Source organism: Barbus barbus (genome assembly GCF_936440315.1).
Source record: "Barbus barbus genome assembly, chromosome: 46".
NCBI classification, from domain to species: Eukaryota; Metazoa; Chordata; class Actinopteri; order Cypriniformes; family Cyprinidae; genus Barbus; species Barbus barbus.
Genome location: NC_136724.1, coordinates 2,473,650 through 2,495,039, shown reverse-complemented (window position 1 = coordinate 2,495,039; position 21,390 = coordinate 2,473,650). Strand labels below are relative to the sequence as shown.

The window sequence follows — 21,390 nt, the reverse complement described above, 5'->3', positions numbered from 1 at the left end:
GAAGAGCAGATACTTTCAGATAAAGCATCTTTTTCTACCACAAGGGGGCGTTGTGCATTATACAAATCAGAAATCATAAGAAAGGAGTTTTTAAGGAAATAATGATTCTGTTAAAATGCAAAGTAAAATCTCTAACTGAATATCTCAGTGGTGCACAATGTCTGAACATTGAACATGTATCTAGAAGCATGGTTTTGATGCGTCTTTATGTGGCTAGACAGACCCAATCCAGCAGAAATCTGTCAATCCAGATGTTTGTCTCCATGGAAACAACTACCACATTTGTTTTATGCCATTTGCTGTCCTTCTACTTAAATTGAGGCTGCAAACAAATAACATTTAACCTAATGCACCTGCTATCGGTATTTCTCCCTTTCTCTTGCTCATGATTAACAGCAAAAAGTGGAAGATTTATTATTTTTTAAATGTTTATTTTACACACACACACATTAACATACAGTATGTTTTAAGATTCATGCCTTCTATGTTAATAGCACATTTCTGCTTGCTTCTGAAAAGTGGCAAAAGTTAGAAAGTTATTTTGTCTTTTTTTTTTTAAATGTCTTACAAACTTGGAACATGTTTTTTGAAACATGACAGATGGTTTATTACCGACTCGAGGTGGTTTAGCTCTAAACCAGAGTGATCAAGATCTGCCAACAGCTGGAAGTCCATCATATGATTCATATCCATCGTCCAGTCCAGCTAATGTTCATAAATGACTGGCATGGCCAGACTAGAAAGCACATAAACCAGTGTTATCAGACCAGAAACTACCACACATAATCTCATTTACAGTCAGACAGGAAATGTCCAGGCTACATAAGCTTAAATGGGATATAGACCCCCATAAATAATTAAATAGTTATTAAATTATTAATTAACCATTTCATCATAAAAAGTTGTGCAGGCCATATGTATTCCTTACATAGATTTATTAATGAGATAAATCCAGGATCTATGTTCTAGATCTTGAAACATTATCCACTGATGAAGTCAGGCAAAATGATTAAAGTATTATTATTATTATTATATATTTTTTTTAACCTGATGTCCCATTTTTGCCCACCGCAGGAGTAAAGCACATAGTCTTAAAAACAAGATTCCAAAAAGGTGTTTTCACAGTGATATCATAGAAGAACCATTTTTGATTCCTTTCAGAAATCAGTTCCTAAAATAACTTTTTTTTTAGTTTTAAGATATTTTAAAAATCTAAAGCGACCTTTTCTACTCTAAAGAACCTTTTGTGTAATGAAAAGTTTCAAGGATCATCATAGAACCTTCATTAGCAACAAGGAACCTATATTTGTAAGAGTTTTCTGCAGCTCAAAATATGTATTAGCCTACATCTTGAATATAGTGGTGTATAATTGAAGATTATAGGTAGCGAATGTTAGTAACTACTATAGCAAGTGAAGAATATAGCAGCACTCAACGAGTCTCTAAGCTGAAGCAGCCAGTCGTCCCTGACGGAATACACGAGGAGCACACTTGAAACAGAAACAGCAGTGAGTCAGTGTGAGTGTCGGAGAGAGAGAGAGAGAGAGAGAGTGTGTGTGGAAGCCCAGCCCACGACACACGGCCAGACGAGAGATAACGCGCCGAACAGGTGGTCCAGTCCCACCTGAGGAGCTCAACATGAGGATTTATCCCGCTTTCTACCTGAACGGATACAATGCTGCCGTGGCTCACTGATTGTTCCTGAAGACTTCAACACTTCCAGCGCTTCCCCGCGGAGTCTCTGGGAATATCGGCCGAATATGAAAGTGACAGTGTGTTTTGGAAGGACGCGGGTGGTCGTTCCCTGTGGGGATGGGGATATCAAAATACACAGTCTTATTCAGCAAGCGACAATGAGATATAAAAAAGCCATAGCCAAGGTAAGTCTAGTGTTTTTTTGAGGAAAAACAGCGTCAACTCCACTGCTGCTCTCAACATGGCGCTTTTTGTGGAGAAGGAATGAAAGAAAGATAGGAAAGAAAGGGAAGAGACCGTCGGTGAAAGGTCCGAGTCAGAGGTTAGTTAGTAGATTTCGCGTTTGTGTTGGTTACGTCACAAAGGGTTGTTTGTTAAATTGTTGCAACTTCTGCGCGCGCGTGCGTTCGGCTTCGAAACTCCTCCAGAGAGGACAGACATGTCTATAACGCTCGTATGTTACAGTAAAATGCATTACAGTGTTTGCAAGTAAACCGAGAGCGTAGGAAGAACTTCAGAGGCACGGGTGGAGGGCGAGGACTGGAAACAGCACAAGCTGAAGCCTGGATCCACACATGCAACCTACTCAGTGTACATTATTTGACTGTTTACTCCTAAACATTCATAATGAATGGCGCTTTCTATACCTTTATATGTTATTATAACGGGTTGTGTGGCTCAGTGGTTAATGACCTTCCAAGTGTTGATTGACAGGGATTCGATGATCATGAAAAACCTGCTGGAAGTAGGACATTTGCTGTTTTCCAGGTCTGGAAAAGTCATGGAATTACATCAGAATCTAGTCCCAAATTGGAAAATCCAACGGTGTAGCTGGTCGACCGGTTACTATGTTCAAAAAACCAACCTGACTCCACTAAACTGGTAATAACAGCTGTTACTGATGGAGGTCCGAGATGGTGCACACCATCTACTATATCCCAAAACACAGCTATCAAACTTACACTTGAGAGTATGTGTAGAGTAAAACTTGTTTGCCAGCCATGGTGATGTTCAGTTTATGAACACATTGTTTTTTGGTGATTCATTTCAGTCCTTATCTTATAAGTAATGGAAATTCATTGGTCAGACCCAACACATTTGGTCAGAAAGCCAGTGGATATTCAGACAAAAAAACTTGAACAGTTACCAAATGTTTTCTCAGTGGTGGTCATAAAACTGAAGGTAAACTCTTTGCCACTAAAAGAGTTGGCAGCTGTGCACTGGCTGTAGTATGAATGTGTTTTGAATTCATAAACTGGACAAATTAACTTCCAGATCGGCTTTCTGTACACCACGTGATTCAGGATTTGTAGTAATAAGAACTTAAATGCATTGTTGACTTTGGCTCAAGCTTCATGTGCATGCTTGTGAGTAAAACGATTTATCCTCATCATGTAGTTATTGAGAAGCTTTGAGAAAATGTTACCACTTAAGTTGCAGATCTTGGAAAAAAAAATGAAAATTCGAGTGCTGTAAAGGAACTTGTATGCGTTCCAGCTCAGTGAGGTCTAGCTGATTAATTATTAATATGTTGATTTTTGTCAGTAGACGTGTAGATGCTGCATAGCTACAGGCTGTATTGTTGTTGTAAATGGGCATTCGGTTCCTGCGTGTCTTGAGTTGGCATCAGTGCTATTATTCCTGCCCAGATCTCAACAATCTGCTGTTAATATTGGCATCACGTCCAAGCACTTCTGTTCTACAGGCCTTGAATAGTTTGGTGAACCAACACTGATATTGCCAGGATTTCTCTTTTACAGAGTGTTTCTTGAGTATGGAAAATTGAGTTTGCTCCTTGCTTTCTTGTGATTGGATTGGCTGGATTTTTTTTTTGTATGACAAAAGATTTTTGCTTTTTGCAAGAACTCTTCCACACATTTGTGCATTTTTTTCCAATGTTAAAAAACTTTTTCTATCTCAGCTTAGGGATAATTAAAAGTCATTCGTTCATAGGCTGATTTTCCTTAAAATTGTAAACACTTTCAAAACATTTTCTGTTTGTGTAAACATCCCAGCCTGTCTGATATAGCGATGGCTCAACCAATGGTCAGAGTTGGAGGCGGGGCTGAATGTTTGGCTGACCAATTGCAGATAAGCTTAGCGTTTGGGGAAAACAATCACTTTTTTCAAAGCTCTGTTTTATGGGGTATCAGTCAGGTGTATCCAGTCTGTGGTCTGAATGAAATACATATGAAATGCAGTAGGCCTATTTGATGACAAAAATGCAGTAAATTACATGCTTATGTTCTTCACAGAATGTGCATTTTGTGGATGACGTGCATTTTGTGGATGAAATGCATTAATAACGAATCATGAAATAATTTGGACTAAATATGATTTGTGATATAGACAACCCCTTTCATGAATATTTTTGTCCATTTTGTGAACGAAAAGCATTTTGTGCCATGCTGGGTATATTTTGTTCTTAAAATACTTTTCTGTTGTTTATGAAATAAATTCAGTTTTATTTTTTTTAAATGAACATTTTGTAGACATTTTGTAGCATTTTGTTACATTCTGAGAGTGTTTTCTTCACAAATTAGTTTTGTTTATGAATTGGACATTAAATTATTTACGAAATTAATGTTATGTTTTTTTTGCTAAATTAATGTTGAATTTTTCACAAAACGTGCATTCCTTTTTATGACAAGTGAACATTTTGTGGTTGGACGCATTTTGTGATGTCCTGGGTGCATTTTGTTAACAAATTTGTTTTCCATTGTTTACGAAATTAATATTATGGTTTTAACTGTGAAATTAACAGTCGATTTTTTGAGAATATGTGACATGCTGGGTGCATAAATTTGTTTTCTGTTGTGCATGAAATAAAAGATACATTCACCACCATTAACAAAATGGAAAAACATTTTATACGCAAAATTTGGAAATTTGGTTTTAAGTTTGGAATTTGCAGACCAAGTGCTTTTCTTTACAACATGAGGCTGTGCTACTATCTTATTGCATTTTGTTATGAAATACTGTGTTTTGTCTCATAATTCATTCAGTTCACAGAATTAGACGGTTATGCTTTGTGCCCTATATAGTTCAGTGATGCTAACAATGGAAAAATGTACACTTTCAACTCCACAAATCCATTCGATAAAACTGAATGAAGACTGTATTTTGCAGGCAGGTAAGTCTAGAAACCTCAGCAGTGCACGAAGGTCAGTCACTCTTACAGCAGAGCATGAAACTTTAGCTGCATCAACTTGAAGAGCCCTCACGTTGCAACTCAACACTCGAAGAGTGTGCATCCTGAGTCGTTCCCTTTGCATTTTCATTCTTTTCATAAACAGGCTGTCCTTGCAAACAGCAAAGACTTGGATTCAACATACATGGCACACACCCATGCTTGTATGGCTTAGCAGGCACACCCTGTACCTCTGCCTCAGCAGAATGATGGCGGCGGCCTATTGATCCAAACGCGTGTAGGTTTTCCCAGCAGAGTGCTGGATGCTCACTCCAGAGCACACTTCATTCTGAGGATGGATCAGCGATCTGCTGCGTAAGCGGGAGTGTGAGAAGGCTGAATTAGCATGTGATCTATAGGGAGATGTGACTCTGCTGAGAGAACCCTAGCTCTTCATCAATAACCCTAATAAATAGGCTTTCTTCGGGATGCTCAAACTTTTCCTCCTCCGCTGTAAGACTGCTGTCTGCAGCCTTTCCATTGACTTTCCCTCGAGTCGATATGAATCCAGTTTGCAGGAAGTGGCTGCAGACAGCAGTCTTGAGATGGAAGATGAAAGATGTTTGTAGTAGATGAGCCTATTCATTTGTTTGATTGTTGAGTTTTGTCTCTCTTTTGCTGTTATGGGACAATGATGCTGTTTTCAATGTATTTCAACCTTGTTAATTAGAAAATGTTCATTTTCCATGAGTGAGGTGAGGAATAACGATTAAGGTGAATCTCAAGAGCCTGTCAAGAACGAGGGCCATTTTTTGTTTTGTTATTAGCATAAATTGTAGACAGTAGATACACAACAAATTATGTAAATTAGGACTATGAATTGATTAAAATGTTTAAGTGCCCATAATAGGCTTTTGTGTAATTATAAAAAAAATACATTAAATAACATATTATTTAATGACACATTTTTGATGTTACTGATTTGTGAGTTTCTTTGGATAAAAGCAAAAATGTACATAATTAATTGCATCTATTTACATATTAACTTTGACTGTAGTATTTTTGTTTTTTTGCATTATAGTAATTAGAATGATAATTTGTTTGGATTATGGTTATAAAAATAATACAAAATATATTTTTTTTTTCCATAATAATAATGCAAATTTGAATTTTTATTGCAATATGGTAATATTTGCAACATTGAGATAAAAATGTAAAAAATGAACAATAATGGAACAGTTAAAAAATGTACTAAAAATAGCCTTTCTTTAGAAACTCATATGTATTTAGCTTTCTTTTAAAGGGTACATTCACTAATTTTCAAGCTTTGTATTGTTACAGAGTGAATAAACAATGTGTATTTTTTGTCATGTTGCCTGCAAGATATTCCTAATTATTCTGCAAAAGTCTTTTTTTTTTGGCTCCAGGGCTTATTTAAAAACTACAGATCATACTTATGCATTTTTGCATTATTCTGACTGAACCCAGTGCATTATGGGTTTTGCAGTTTTTCTACATCTACTTCACCACAGCCCTTTTTGTTGGTTTTCTCCAGTCATGTAGCACACAAATTGTGTTTCTACTGCATAGGCAACTTTACTAAAACCCTATCTGGGCAGCGGTGTCATTTGGGGCTGAAGTCTGATCCGGCACGTTCTTGACGGTTTTTCTGAGATTCACTCACTATGCAGTGCTGTTCAGTAACTGCCTGAAAAGCTCTATAAAAAAGGCTGAGATGAATAAACAGCTCTGAAATTGCTAGAAAATTCTTGAAACAGACATGATGCCTGTAAAGCAGAGGTGCCGAAACACTAATTGAAAATAGCTGCTAATTGTGACTTGATGAGATTTGACTGCTCGAGGTTGAATCAGTTGCATTGCTTTGACCTTCATGATAACAGCAGCACACGTGACGGGTCAGACATCAGCCCCGCTGCTTCATCCTGCAGCTGTAATTAAGCACAGGTCTACACAAAACCATACATTGTGTTTATGAGACCCGCAGGCATCTGGATGTCTATTAGCGAGAGGGAAATGCAATAATTGCAGACAAACGTTGACCTTCAGATCGGAAAACCTTCCTTTAGAGGCTTCTTTGTAGTGGGACCTTCGTTTCTGAAATAACCTGTGCCTTAAAAGTCACTGCAGGAATGGCTCAGAAAAGTAAAGGTAGTGCTCAGATGACACTCTCATATTTTGTTTTCAAACGCAATGGCATTTTTAAGGACTTAAGTGTCCAAATGCTTTTTACGGGCAATTTATTTGTCCTTTTTCTGACATTCTGTAGAAGCAAACCGTCTGAAAATAACGGGAGCTCATTTTGCTTGTAGGAACTTGAATGAAGGAGGTACAGTATGTCTATAAGAGGAGGCGTTTATTATGTTGAATGACTAATAAATGGAGTAAAACCTTTCATCTGCTTTCAAGGAGCACATTAGAGACACTCTTAAATAAAGCCAAGACAGATCAGTCTGCAAGATCACGTCGTCGAAGAAGTTTTATTTCTGTGTATTGTTACGCAAGTAAAACCAAACATGTTGAGACTAAAAGTCACATAAATGTGGACTTTTCTGTTTAAGATGGACTGGAATGACAGAAGTCCTCTAGAACTGACTTTTTATTATTTATCTCACAATTCGGACTTTTTTTCTTTGGTTTGTGAGTTTACATCTCGCAATTCTTACTTGTTTTTACTCAGAACTGCATGTTATAAACTCGCAATTCTGACTTTTTTTCTTGCAATTCTGACTTTTTTGTAATCAAAATTGCGAGTTTATATCTGACTTATATCTTATATCTGTCTTTTTTCAGAATTGTGAGATATATTGTGTGAGTTTGTAATGATGAGGTTTCCAAAAAATTGCTGAAAGTAAATGCAAATGAATGAAAAACGCTTAATTTATTAATTTGTTTTGGGGTCAAACCCTTCTGTCTATACAGCATATTTTGTTGGTATGTACTGCGTTAAATGCTACTAGGCAACTTTTGTAAAGGTTTCCTAAAGGATGTTTTTTTCATCAGGAATAATCTCATATTTTTATGAAACGCTGAGATGAAACGTTTCGCATAATGTTATATTGATGTGAGTTGGTTGCCATAGATGCTGGTATCAATCAAGCAATCAAGCAATCACCACTAAAATCACAAAAAAAGAAGAAAAAAAAGAAAAGGTTGTCATGAAATGGACAAATTTATCAGTCTAGTTTCCAGATGCATGTCATTTGACTTGACTTATGCATTTATTGTCATTCATTTTTAAATGTCAGACAGATTTCTCTCATGCCAGACTTCTTCAATCATTTTATCTGCTTAAACCCTTTCTTACAATTGACTGTAAGCTTGCATTCAGATCTGCCTCCATTCAATCAACAAACGACGGAGATTTCTCTCAGATGTACACCACAATACTGAAGAAAAGATCTGTCGCTACTTCAGTGTCATTCTTAAAGAACATAAAGAACATTTTATTCATATCTTATGATTTAGATGTCTGAAATATTTCTTGACTGCTTTCCCGAGAATTACTTTCTTATCCATCTGTAAATGCGCAGATTTGTGTCAATCCCAGTCTTTCAGCGGCGACGATGGGTGTGATGTCTGGGAGTTAGCGCGGTGAGTATTGTTCGGTCATTTGTCGATACAAGCAAACCAGATGAAGGGAGTATAGGTCTGAATAAAGCCTTAACTCTCAAGACATTCAAAGAGAGATTTACTCCCTTTTTGCACCAGATTACAGACTTCATTCAGATGAAGTCATTCAGACAGGTCATTCATAACTGTATAGCGACTGTCAACTTTTCTATTAAAAAAACAACAGCTTATGGGTTTGGAACAAAGTAGGGATAAGTAAATAATTTTTTGAGTAAACTATCCCTTTAAATATCATTGATATGATCCATATTCATATGTAAGCATCTGTGAAATTAGTGCTGCACGATTAATTGAATGCGATTATCAAAGCCGGTTCTGTGATCAGTAGTAAATTTCCATCACATGCTTTCAGATGGAGGAGCATTTACTACACAGAGCCATAGTTCACTGACAAGCTATGGATTCAGACCGATTTGATCACGTGATTATGAAAGCTGTTTGTGTAGCTTCTCAGTGAACTACAGCTCTGTGTAGTAAATGCTGCTCCTTCTGAAATCACAGGAAAATACCACAATTAGGGCAAGATTTACTAACAGTGTGCGTCAGCGCAAACTATCTTTTGACATTAAAATAGTACAATCAGGATTTAGACGCGCAGTGAAGAATTAGGTGTGGACACAGTTATTTTTGCACCTGACCTTATTGAATATGCATTTGTAGGTGTATCCCTTTCAGATGCAAAAATTATGGGAAGAGAGTATTAAAATGATTCACAACATCAGTCGAGTGTTTGAAATAAATACTTCTGTGAGATGATGTGGCTTCTTACACAGAATAAAGCACAAAACATATTTCGTAGTATTCTAAGCAGCGATAAAGGCTATGTCAATTAGCATTGCATTGTTATATACTTCATTATAATAAGATGAACTCAGATAAACCACATATTGTCGTAGTCGTGTGTTTATTAGTCACATTGAATCAATGAAAGCAGTTCAATCTTCTGTTTATTCAGCTACGGCTGTAGGGATTTCCTGGGTTTCTTCTGTGTGAGAGCACCCTCTGGCATTCGGATGGAGATTTACTACTGATCACAGAACCGTGCTTTAATTTCAGATTTAATTTAGTTTAATTGTGCAGCACTAGTGTAAATGCATTCATGGTCTCTGTGTGTGGTCTGTGGATGTGTTGTACTGGACAGGCGTGACGGACCCCCTGCTGCTCTGTTAGCGGAGGGCCTCATAGTGCTGCCCCGTCTGCGTTCGCCCCGTAGCATTATAATGCTCCATTTGTTCAGAAGAAAACCCACATCACTCATCCCAGCTTCTCTTGACAGAGTTTCCCCGACGACTAATTATCACCTTCCGTCTCACTTTCACCTTTAGCAACCAGTAAGAGGAAAGTAAGTGGAAAGAGTAGGTGGACGTAACAGAAGGATGCGGGTTTAGGGAGGATAAAGAGATAATGGTAGGATGGGAACAGAGTTTTTGATGGAGGGCTGGGTGGTGTAGTGAATTTGCACAATATATTGTTTCTGTTGGCTGCATACAAAACAAAACAAACAAACAAACAATAAATGAATAAAAATAAAATCCTTGCTGAGTTTCCAAAAGGTTGCTTCGACTAGCAAATACTGGGAAAAATATTAGTTTTGACTGGCAAATATGTAAATTAGTGCTGTCAAATGATTAATCGTGATTAATCACATCCAAAATAAAAGTTTTTGTTTGCATAATATATGTGTGTATACTGTGTATATTTATTATGTTTATATAAATGTACACACATAGTATATATTTAGAAAATATTTACATGTATGCACATTTATATTCTTATATTATATATAAATATATTTAAAATATAAACATAACATATTTTTCCTAAATATATACATGCATGTGTTTGTATTTATATACACACATAATAAACATACACAGTACACACACATATATTATGCAAACACAAACTTTAATCGTTTGACAGCAGTAATGTAAATATATATGTTATTAGTTTCTGTGAATCTGTGTCTGTTTCAGTTAATTATTTCAAAGCTCTGATTCAACAACTATTGGCATAATTTCTCAAAAGTGTTAATGGAACTGGCTGCGTGACGTTTTTCATGTTAAAATGTTTTTGTAAAAGAAAAATAGTAAGTAATAATAACATTTGAGCATTTTTTATTGTTTAGTTGCAATGGCCATATCATTGACATTTATTTAATACCATTCTGTTTTCTTTTAATTTAATGAAAAATGTTGTGGAAAACATGGCTTTTTTTTCTCTTACTCTCTTGTTTTCATGAAATCTCCTGGTAACAATAGAATGGAAAAAATAAATGCATGACATTGTAATATTAAATACATAAAATATTTTTTTATATATAATAAATTTGGCATCATTACTAAAAACATTAATGGAGCTCTCTGCATGATGTTTTTCATGTTAAAGTGTTTTTAGCAAAAAACAAACAAACAAAAAATATTTTAGTAATAACGTTAATATTGCTGTTTTATTATTTTGTTATATTGTCCATATAATTGAAAGTTATTAAATGCCATTCTTCATTTATTTAATGAAAAATGTTGTGGAAAACGGCAAAAAAAAATGTTTTACTTTTTTTTTTTCATGAAATCTTCTAGTAACAATATATAAAAATAAATGCATGATATTGTAATATTAAATGCATAAAATATATTTTTACACATGATAAATAGCTAGTAAAAAAAAATAAAAAATAAAAAATTCGTGATTTAAGATTGTATGTTATATTTTCCAAGCTTTTGAAATTATTCTATAGATCAAATATGATATGTGTATAAAAATATCTCTTATGTATTAAATGTTTAAACATTATGTAACACTTGCAATACTAGAACACTTGATACATGCAGCACTTACATATGATTACACTTTTGTTGGTCTAATTGTTTTATTAAAAGTGTCTGCTAAATGGTTAAGTGTAAATGTAGATAGTTTAAAAAGCCTAAAAAATATAGTTATATTGTGTGGCTCTAATGTGAAAGGTACAGTGGGTGTGAACTGAGGAGGTATATACTAAATACTAAATACTAGCATAAGCCATAACTACTGCTCAGTGTAAAATGATGGTTTGCTGGGACAAATATGACCAGAACTATACTGTTTACCAGGCAATCTCTCGATATCCTCAGGGGAATTTACTGGGAAGCTGCAAGTACAGACAGTATCAATGAGACCACAGTGTACGTGCCTCCAAAACTACTGCGAGCAATTACATAACCGAAAGGCATTTCAAACAGCTATGTGATCATTTCACTACAAAGACATTATTGACATGATAAATGTAGTAGTGCACATATTCCTGTCGACACCAAGAAATGCCAGTATGGTTCTGGTGCCCTAAACATGCACATCTGTTGAATCAAGTCTTTTTGACTTGAATGAGTTCAGATCTGTCTGAAGTGATTTTAAACTCTTCCTGGAGAATAGAGGAACGTGTCTGAAACTTGTATTGTTTTTCTTCATGCAGAACACCGAAACAGCACACATCTGCAGCTGTTCTGCACACTTGGTCACGCTGAGTGTTTGTTAAACGCTATTGTGAGGAATCTTTCTCAGCTGTCAGATTTATTCATGCAAAAATGTGCAGATTTTATGAATGACCTTCATATCATATTTCACCTCTAACTGTATACGTCAGAGAAATAGTTCAGTTTGCTATCATACCCAAAATATTTATGCGGTTTTGTATGCATACTGTGAGGACAATTTACATTTTCCATATGCAAGGATATATGAGAATGACATTAATTGCGATAGTGGGCATAATATTTTTTGCAAAATTACCACAAAAGTAGAATTAAAATACTGTAGGCCTATACAAGGTAACCTGTTTTATTTTTGTTTGTGTACGTTTATTTTTTGTTTTGTGGTGTTTCATTTGTGTTTTTGTTTTGTTTCTTTATTTTTGTTTTGTTTTAAATTAGTTTATTTTTTATTTAGTTGTTTTCTTTTGTTTGCTATTTTTTGCTTTGTGCTGTTTTATTTATTTTTGTTTTGTGTTTTATGTTTGCTTTTGTTTTATTATCTTTGCTTTGTTTTTTATTTGATTAGTTTTTATTTTTGTTTTGTGTTGTGGTTTTGTTTTTGTTATGTTTTCTTTCATTTGTTTTGTTTTTATTATTTTGTTTGGCTTGTTATTTGTTCTGTTTAATTGTTTTTTTTTTTGTGCAATGCTTCCATGATTATAATTTGCAGTGCAAATATTTTACATCTCTTACCTGTGCCCTGTCTTTTGTCAAGGAAAGTAACAAAGCATCAACTAATCCCAGTAGATTAGTGTACTGGTGCCAATCACTGCTTGAAGATCTTAATAACCAGATGATCAGATCAACCGATTAGCCTCTCGATGTTAGACGCTGCATATGGGAACAGCACATGAGCAGAGATAAAGGATTTAACATGCTGTGGTGGATTATTTCAGGATTTGTTTATAGAGATTACAGTTTTAGCCAATGTGTTTTATTCAGGCGTATAATCCGCCTCCTGAATAATCTCTTTATATTTGATATCATTTCTAATACAAATTGGACACATGTTCAAAAATAGATCCAACAGATAGACATAATCCTGCCTCCCACAATTATGACAGCATTTCAGTTGTGTTTGTTCCACTTTATAAAAGGGTATTTGAATGAAAGAAAAACAGTTTAGGATATCAGAAGTAACCTTGAGTCACAGTTTATTTTGTGACTCATTTATCACACAGAAACACTGTGCTTTGATGCGAGCTGGCTGGTATTGATCCTCTGAATGTTTGTGTGTGTGTTTTACTGAGCGTGCCATTGTTAGAGCTTCATGACAAACACAACTCGCTTTAATGAGTAGCACTGAAAAGCCAAAGTGGCCTTGGTTCGGTGACAGGCGATCAATGGGTATGAAGTAGTTTGAGCAAAGTCTGTCAAACTGGAGCCGCGGCATAATTTGGCGGGAACAGGAGCCAATCAGCAGACAGCTGCTGGTCTCCTGAAGGCATTTCGATTGCTTTGTTGGCATAGATAAGCTTTGGTAGGTTAATGATTCTCTTCAGATGCACAAAGTGTTGCGGTTTCAGTTACAAAGTTGTCAGAAATCATGAAGAACCGGTCTTTATTCGGAACTGTTATACTGGATTAGAATGATTTGGATCGATTTTTGTTCATTAGAGATTCTTGTACACATGATTAGAATCTTATTGAATGTAATATTATTAGTTCCATTATTGATTCTTATACTTTTGAGGAAGGAATATTGGTAAAAGTAACTGGATTGTTTTTAATATAACATTAGAAATACCTTTTAATTTAATTCTTGCAAAAAGTGACTTCTTCATGCAGCACAGAGATGGCATTAATGTGATACTATATATTAAATAAAACACTAAAAATGTTTGTTTTTCTTTTAGTATTATCAATGCATGCCGCTATTTGAACCACAAATGATTCACTAAAAAGAATCGATTAATAAAAGTCATTAAAGGAATAGTCCACCCAAAAATGAAAATTTGCTGAAAATGTGCTCACGCTCAGGTCATCCGAGATGTAGATGAGTTTGTTTCTTCATCAGGTTTGTAGAAATGTGTCTCTGCATCAGTGTCTCAGCAATGGATGCTCTGCAGTGAATGGGTGCCGTCAGAATGAGAGTGTAAACAGCTGATAAAAACATCACAACAATCCACACCACTCCAGTCCATCAGTTAACATCTGGAGAAGACAAAAGCTGAGTATTAAATTATTAATTAAACTGTTGCTTTCGATCATAATAGTCCATAATCCAAAATAAAGTGCATCTCCTGTTGTCTCTCACATCAAAATCCAGCCACATATTTGTTTAGAGCTGTTTTGGCTTGTAATCGCTACTTGATCTGTGCAGATTTCTCTCCTGATTCAGACCAGAACACTTTTTTACTGGAGGAAGTGTTATTATGGATAATCGTATATTGAGTGGTGTGGATTATTGTGATGTTTTTATCAGCTGTATGGACTCTCATTCTGACGGCACCCATTCACTGCAGAGCATCCAATGCTGAGACACTGATGCAGAGACACATTTCTACAAACCTGATGAAGCAATAAACTCATCTACATCTCAAATGGCCCCAGGATGAATACATTTTGAGCAAATTTTCAGTTTTGGGTGAACTATTCCTTTAACTGTGAAATCGGACTAAAATTAATCTGTTCATAAAAGTAATTTGTTTGGGAATTTAAGGTTACTGCAATTGATGAAACTGCCCATCTCTTTCCCATGTGCTTTCTTCGGCATGGGCTCCATAAACAGAGGAAGTGTAGAGATGTAAATAATGGACATGAAATGGTCAGGAGCTTATTTTAGGTGCTCAAATAACTTTCACAGCAGCATGGCCTATCTGAGGTCTCCTCTGTGCCCCGCCCCCTGCTCACTCTGGCCCCGCCCACTCCTGCTGACTGTGTTAACCGTGGTGACTCATCAACAGATGCCATTCACGTGTTTATTTGACAGCATTCGGCTTTTCCACTGTTATCCTGTGGAATGTAAATACATGACATACTGAGTAACTGAGAAACTCTCGGGGGGGTTAGCATAGCAAAGGCTTCGGCAGATCCCACAATGCAGTGCTGCGCTGGGACTCGTCCCTCTGGCTGCCTTTCCAAGGCCTTCGCACCATTTGAGTTCTAATCCCAACAATCCCAGTACTATTCATCAAACACTGATTCCTTTTTCCAAATCCGTACAGTTTTCCGTGTACATGAGTTAGACCTCGCTCTCCTTTGGACCTCTCAGTGATGTTTGATTTTGATTCATTGTTTCCTCTTCTCGTTATACTCTCGTGTGAGGGACGGGGGTCACTGCTAAGAAAGAGTTGCTGTCATACAAACCAGCACTTTTCATTAGCAAGGTACAAATTGGCGTCCCATTCCTTTAAAAACAACAACAGTCCTTTAATCATCTATTCCTTTTTCTTCATTTCACTGTTGAATAAATATTTACAAATTACTGAATTAACTCTTCAATAGTGGTTGACCGATATTTATCTTTTTGATAGCCGATATCTTAGAGAGCAGGGTGGTCAATGGCCGATATGTTTTCAAACTCTCTCATTGAAAGATTATATAAATTATATATAATGTGAAAAAAAGATAAAAAATAAATATGTAAAATAGTCATTTATTTAGAGCGGTCAAAATAAAATATTTGCCAGAAGAGAAATATCGGCCAAACAGAAAGAAAAAAAAATCACCCGAGAAAAATATATACACACACACATATATATATATATATACATACATACATACATACATATATATATGTATATGTTGGCTGATAATAAAAAAAAAGTAGTATATTGGCCTCGGCGATATATTGGTCAACCACTATTATTCAACCCTGTTACCAAATTCAGCATCAAACAAATAGTAATATTAAGGCGAGACACGGCAGGCAAAAACATCGTTTTTTTTTTATTGGTCAATTTTGAGATTTTTGGATATTTGTCTTCAATAACATGTCTTCTTTTAGACTTGTGGTGAAAAAAAGTCCGAAATACACATTTAGGTCTTTATTTTACTGCACTTTGTCTGTTTGCGTCTGTAGATTTCTCATAAATTCAACAAAAGTTGGCGTTCTAAATCAACATGCTGCTCCGCGATCTGTGCCTGTACCCAGTCATCACATATACTGCTGGAAAGCTCTCTCTCTTCTCTACAATGCTGTCGGATCCAAATATGGTCATTTGCTTTTTATCAGCAACCAATCGTGAAAGTAAAAGAGGGGATTTAACTCTAAATGCGCAATCTCATTGGCTGAAGACAATTTCTGACAACGTGATTCGTTCAGAATCGTCACATGACATGGTATGCTTTGACGCTTCCTTGTTTGGTTAAGCTTTCCGCGGGATCTTTTGAGTGAATTAATGAAAATGACTTCGCGTCAATCATCGAAAAGAGTACAGCAGTTGTCACTTGCAAGGGGGAAAAGGAAAATTAGTGATGGATTACCCAGTGAAATGCCCTCGGGAAGCGCATCTGAACGTAAGCTGTCGATGGGAGGTTTAGAATTTCTAATGTCAGAAATAGCCCAATACGTGTGGCTGTTACCACCTTGTAACATAACCTTACTGTAACAATATTTGTTTTGTATGGATGAAATATTTATTTATTTATAAGATTTATAAGAATAGAATAAAGTGACATCTCATTCATTATGTTGTGTTGCGGTGGTCAGTTTTACTTTTACAGTACAGATTTCTGTGTGCTGTATCTATAAAAACAAAACAAATGAACAGTTATTGATACAATACACATTTCATTTTAGTGGCATAAATTGAGAGAGGTCTTGAGTCACTTCACAGGACCAGGGAGCAGGTCAGGCAGGCCTATGCAGATATTGATGCAGATGTGGCAGAGTTGCTGAGAGAGGATGCAGATGCGGTGATAAATATCAGTGTGTCTTTTGATGGCACTTGGCAGAAAAGAGGGTTCACATCACACTATGGGATTGGGATCATCACACTTTTAATGAGGGGGCCTCTGCCATGCTTGCCATTATGGATAAGCTTTGGCTGGAAAGCACTGTCGTTACCGTCACCACCATCAGGGAAACCGACATGCTGAGGATCACAAAAGCCGAATCCATCCAGTCTGAGAGTGTAAAACATTGCAGAAAGACTCTGAGCACAGCTAAAAAGCTGAAAAGGCATCAGCAAGAGAGAGGTGAGGGGCCTACATATGGTGCAGGCATGGATAGCTAGGCTTTCAACCCTCAAGCGTGAACTTTGTGTTCCGATGGACATAGATGACTAGAGTTGCAGTTCTGATGATAAGTTTGTGTCTGTATTTGTGGTTCTCTGTGGTTAGTTGAAGGTCTTATTTGGCAATGTTGTTTTATTCAGTTGTCATTGTTCATGGTCTACATTGTTATAAACATTTACTTGGCCAGTTGTTTTGCTTGTTAGCAATGTTTTCATATAAAAATGTGTGGATTTTTACAATATAAATCTTTAAAGCCCGTTTTCTCAAAATGACTTTTCTCTCATACTCCAAGTCCGAAATCTCCACTTCAGTAGCACCTATATACACCAAACTTTCCAGTCTTGTACCTAGTTATATTATGAAGACAATTACAGAGGGATTTGTAAATATATTATTCCTAGCCTGATTTATATAACATTTTATTCCAAAAAACATGGCGAAAATACATTTTTTAAGGCTATTGACAGTATATTCTGATTTACAGGATAACAAAAGTAGATATCCATAAATCCCTCTGTAATTTTTTTCCCATCTAATATGTGAACACAATGAAAAAAGAATTTTGAACCTGGCTTTATCCAATTCTGAGATTTCGTTTTTTAAAATATACGCAAATTAGTGCATATTTAATTAGATAATGCCTAATTTGCATATTTAAACATAAAATTACAGAAACTTTGTAATACATTTTTTTCTCATCTTAATGTAGGTAATCAACTGGGAAAGTTTCATGGTGATATCTGCTAGTTAAAAATTTTACCCTATTCACCTGTAGTGTCTCGCCTTAATATAAATATTAATAGTGAGCTAGAAGTTCATCGGTAATTACAAGCCACTGGTCCCAGCTAGTAATTTAGTTTAATTAAATTTTTAAATTAAATAAAAAAAAAAAGTTACTTATTACTCTTTCTAACATTTTTTTTAAAAGTTTGATGTATTTTATATAAAGTAGTCATTTAATTTTCATTTTAATGAAATTAAATATCGTTTCTTGGACTTATTACTCTAACATTTAAAAAAAGTTGTGTATTTTTATATACATTTTTTGTTGTTGTTTTTATGTACGCTAGTAATTTAGTTAAATTAAATAAATTAAATAAAAATTAATAAATAATTTATAAAATAAATTAAATAAAAAATTGTTCCTTGTATGTATTACTCTTTTTAATGTTTAAAAAAGTTTTATGTATTTTTATATAAAATATTTTTTATATACTGTATATTATGGTTCAGTAGTTTGTGTTCAGTCAAATTTTTAAAAATGTTCTTGAAAGTCACTTATGCTCATCAAGGCTGCATTTATTTGATAAAAATACAGTAACAACAGTAAAATAGCAAATCATTCAGTGTGAATAGCTGTTAAAATGTACTTGATTTCTGTGATCAAAGCAGCATCATTACTCCAGTGTCAAATCATCCTAATATGCTGATCTGATCAGGAAACATTTCTGATTATTATCAATGTTGAAAACAGATGTGCTGCACAATACGTTTGTGGAAACTGTGTTTTTCAGGATTCTCTGATGAAAAGGTCAAAAGAAAACAGCATTTATTTGAAATAGAAATCTTCAATAACATTAGAAATGTATTTAGTGTCACTTTTGATCATATTTTCTGAATAAAAGTGTTAAATTCTTAAAAAAGCAATAGTATTTAGTTCTTTCTCGAGATGAACAAGTAGCCTTTTCTGAAAGTTAGTCACCAGCTTTCACTGACACGTTGTTGAAGGACGTTATACCCTACTTATGGAAAGTGCCAATAATACTTGGCTTCATAAACAAGAAGTTGTGATTCATGAAGAAACCACCAGACAGAGTGAAGACTCCTATAATACCTCCCTCCATCCTTTAGTCTAGTAGAAAAATACATATATGCTTGTCAAGTGTCATCAGTAAGGCGTTCGCTATAGACTGCACTGTGAGGCCCAAATTTGATGACTTTTATTACGGTTTGCTCTTTCCACATAGATCATATCCCACAAACCTGCTTTTCCACTTGCTGTCGACTAATAGTGATGGAGCAGGAAAGCTATATTTAGAAAGAGTTCTAAACAATCTTTACCTTTTATACAGTGTTAGAAGCTTTAGTATAAAAATGAGTCATGATACGATACGTTTTATGATACAGGACTGCACTGAATGTCACCTCTAACTATAGGCAGAGCAGGCAGTTGACCTCTGCTTTATGAAGGGCCTCCATGACTGCACCACAGTACAATATAGGTAATGGCATATGTGTCATGTTTACATTGGGCACTCACTCCCCACCAGGTATAATATTCTGATTGTTTGCATCTTGTTTTTAGGCCCATAAATAATAATGTACTCTTTCTAATAAATTTATATTGTAATGTAGGCCTATATTCTAATTATTCATTCCAACATGTAAAATAAAACACTATTCAGTGGTGCAAACTGTAAAAGTTGCTATTGTGTTGTGGATGGTTGCTAGGGTATTCTGGGATGTTTGCTCACCAGCCTATTGAGTCTTGAAGTCTTCAGGATATTTTTGCTTGTTTTATGACAAACAAACAACACGAGCTCAATCTGCAACAGCAGACCTCTCATCAACAAACTGCATGTGACAATATAACAGATGGACTTATCGCAGGATCCATCCCTTAAACATTTCAGCTATATTTGACATCATTTGATTGTATTGAGGAGGTTACAGACTCGCACGCTACTTTACACGCTTGTAAACACATCTGTGCGGTCTCAACTTGGCAAGGCAAGAAATTAATCACAATGCTGCACTATTGCAAATAAGGTTTCAGGAGCCGTCTAAGCAAATAATCAACAAATCCAGGTATTTTCAGCAAAATCTCCAAGAAAACTATTGCTACTTTGTTTGCTAAACAGTCAGAATCCTGGAATTGATATATGGAAATGTGTTTTTCTCTGGCGTTTCGGGCCTCCAACATGCAGTTGCTATGTTTCTGAGGAGTTGCAACATGAAGTGTGTTGAAACGACAGCTCTGCGCCTGCAGCAGGGACGATGTGAACGTGTCGCAGCAGAATTGAAATATTTCACCAGTTCTGTTCCAGCTTGTCGGACGAGCCCATGTGGGTGTGATTTCACTTCATATTGTCAACAGCTTAACCTGCGCTCAGAGGTGCAGTTCGGAGCTGTTTTTCCTTTAGGAAACCCTGTTTCACTGCTCACCTCCGTCTTCCAGCTTTCTTGAATAACTGCTTCCTCGGGTGAAAGGTCGGTTGATTGAAAGGGAGGATTAGAGCTTATTAACCACTGTTGACCTTTTTGAGATCAATAACCTTTGTTTATCTTTGTACCACAAATGAATCACTGTCATGTTAAAAAAATCAATTTTAATTAAATTTTTAATATTCAATATTTTAATTAATGTTATTTTTAAGGATAATTCTTACTTGTACTTATTAAAAAGGTTATATTTATTTATTTCATAAGATACATTTTATATATATATATATATATATATATATATATATATATATATATATATATATATATATATATATATAATATTAGCTACTATTCAAAAGTTTGGGTTCAGTTAGACTTTTAAAACTTTTTTAAAGTCTCTTCTGTTCACCAAGACTATTTATTTTCTTAGTATGTTGAGTATACTTTTAGTTTTTACTCTTATTTTTGTTTGGCCATTTGTTATGTAAAAGTGAAATGTGTATTTTTTCCCTATTTTGGTGTTCACTGTGGAAGTTTGTTGTAGTTTCACTGTTATGTTCTTACTTTTTTTTAGTCTGTTTTCTTCTCCGTGTCATTGTGTGCTTTAGTGGTCTGGCAGAGTTTGTTTTGTATTAAGACATAAGAACGTAACAGCTTTGGGATTTGCAAACTGAAAGCCGTATTTGCCGCGGTAAGTGTGTTCATGTGGTCAGTAACAGATATAAAGGTGCATGTGAAGTCATTGCTTGCTCGTTGCTCTTTTCAGTTAAATCAGCTTCCTTTTGTTGTACTTTGTTCTGTTTTCATAGCCATGCGGTAATGATGCAATTACTTTAAATGAACTGTTTAGTTAGTCACTTCTGTAGATTCTGCCTTCATGCAATTAGAGCTTGACTGATTGCTGAGTAAAGTAGCGTATTTGTTTAACATTTGAATAAAAACGGTGACCAGAAACAAGTTGAGCTTGCAGATCATATTTAGACTCTAAAGTCTAAAATCCTAAAGTCTGATTCTAACAGATATGATACATGCATTAAATGAATAATAAAATAAATCAGAATT

At 35.3% G+C, this 21,390-nt stretch overlaps 1 protein-coding gene across 2 annotated transcripts in view; it reads left to right on the top strand.

Annotated features, from left to right (window-relative positions):
- The first annotated feature begins 1,493 nt into the window (after positions 1–1,493).
- pard3aa (par-3 family cell polarity regulator alpha, a) overlaps positions 1,494–21,390 on the top strand; it is a 445,004-nt gene continuing 425,107 nt past the window's right edge. For both annotated transcript variants that reach the window (XM_079409545.1, XM_079409544.1), the window contains exon 1: positions 1,494–1,880. In XM_079409545.1, coding sequence (XP_079265671.1) covers positions 1,761–1,880 — 120 coding nt within the window. In that variant the 5' untranslated portion in view covers positions 1,494–1,760. The remainder of the gene's footprint in view (positions 1,881–21,390) is intronic.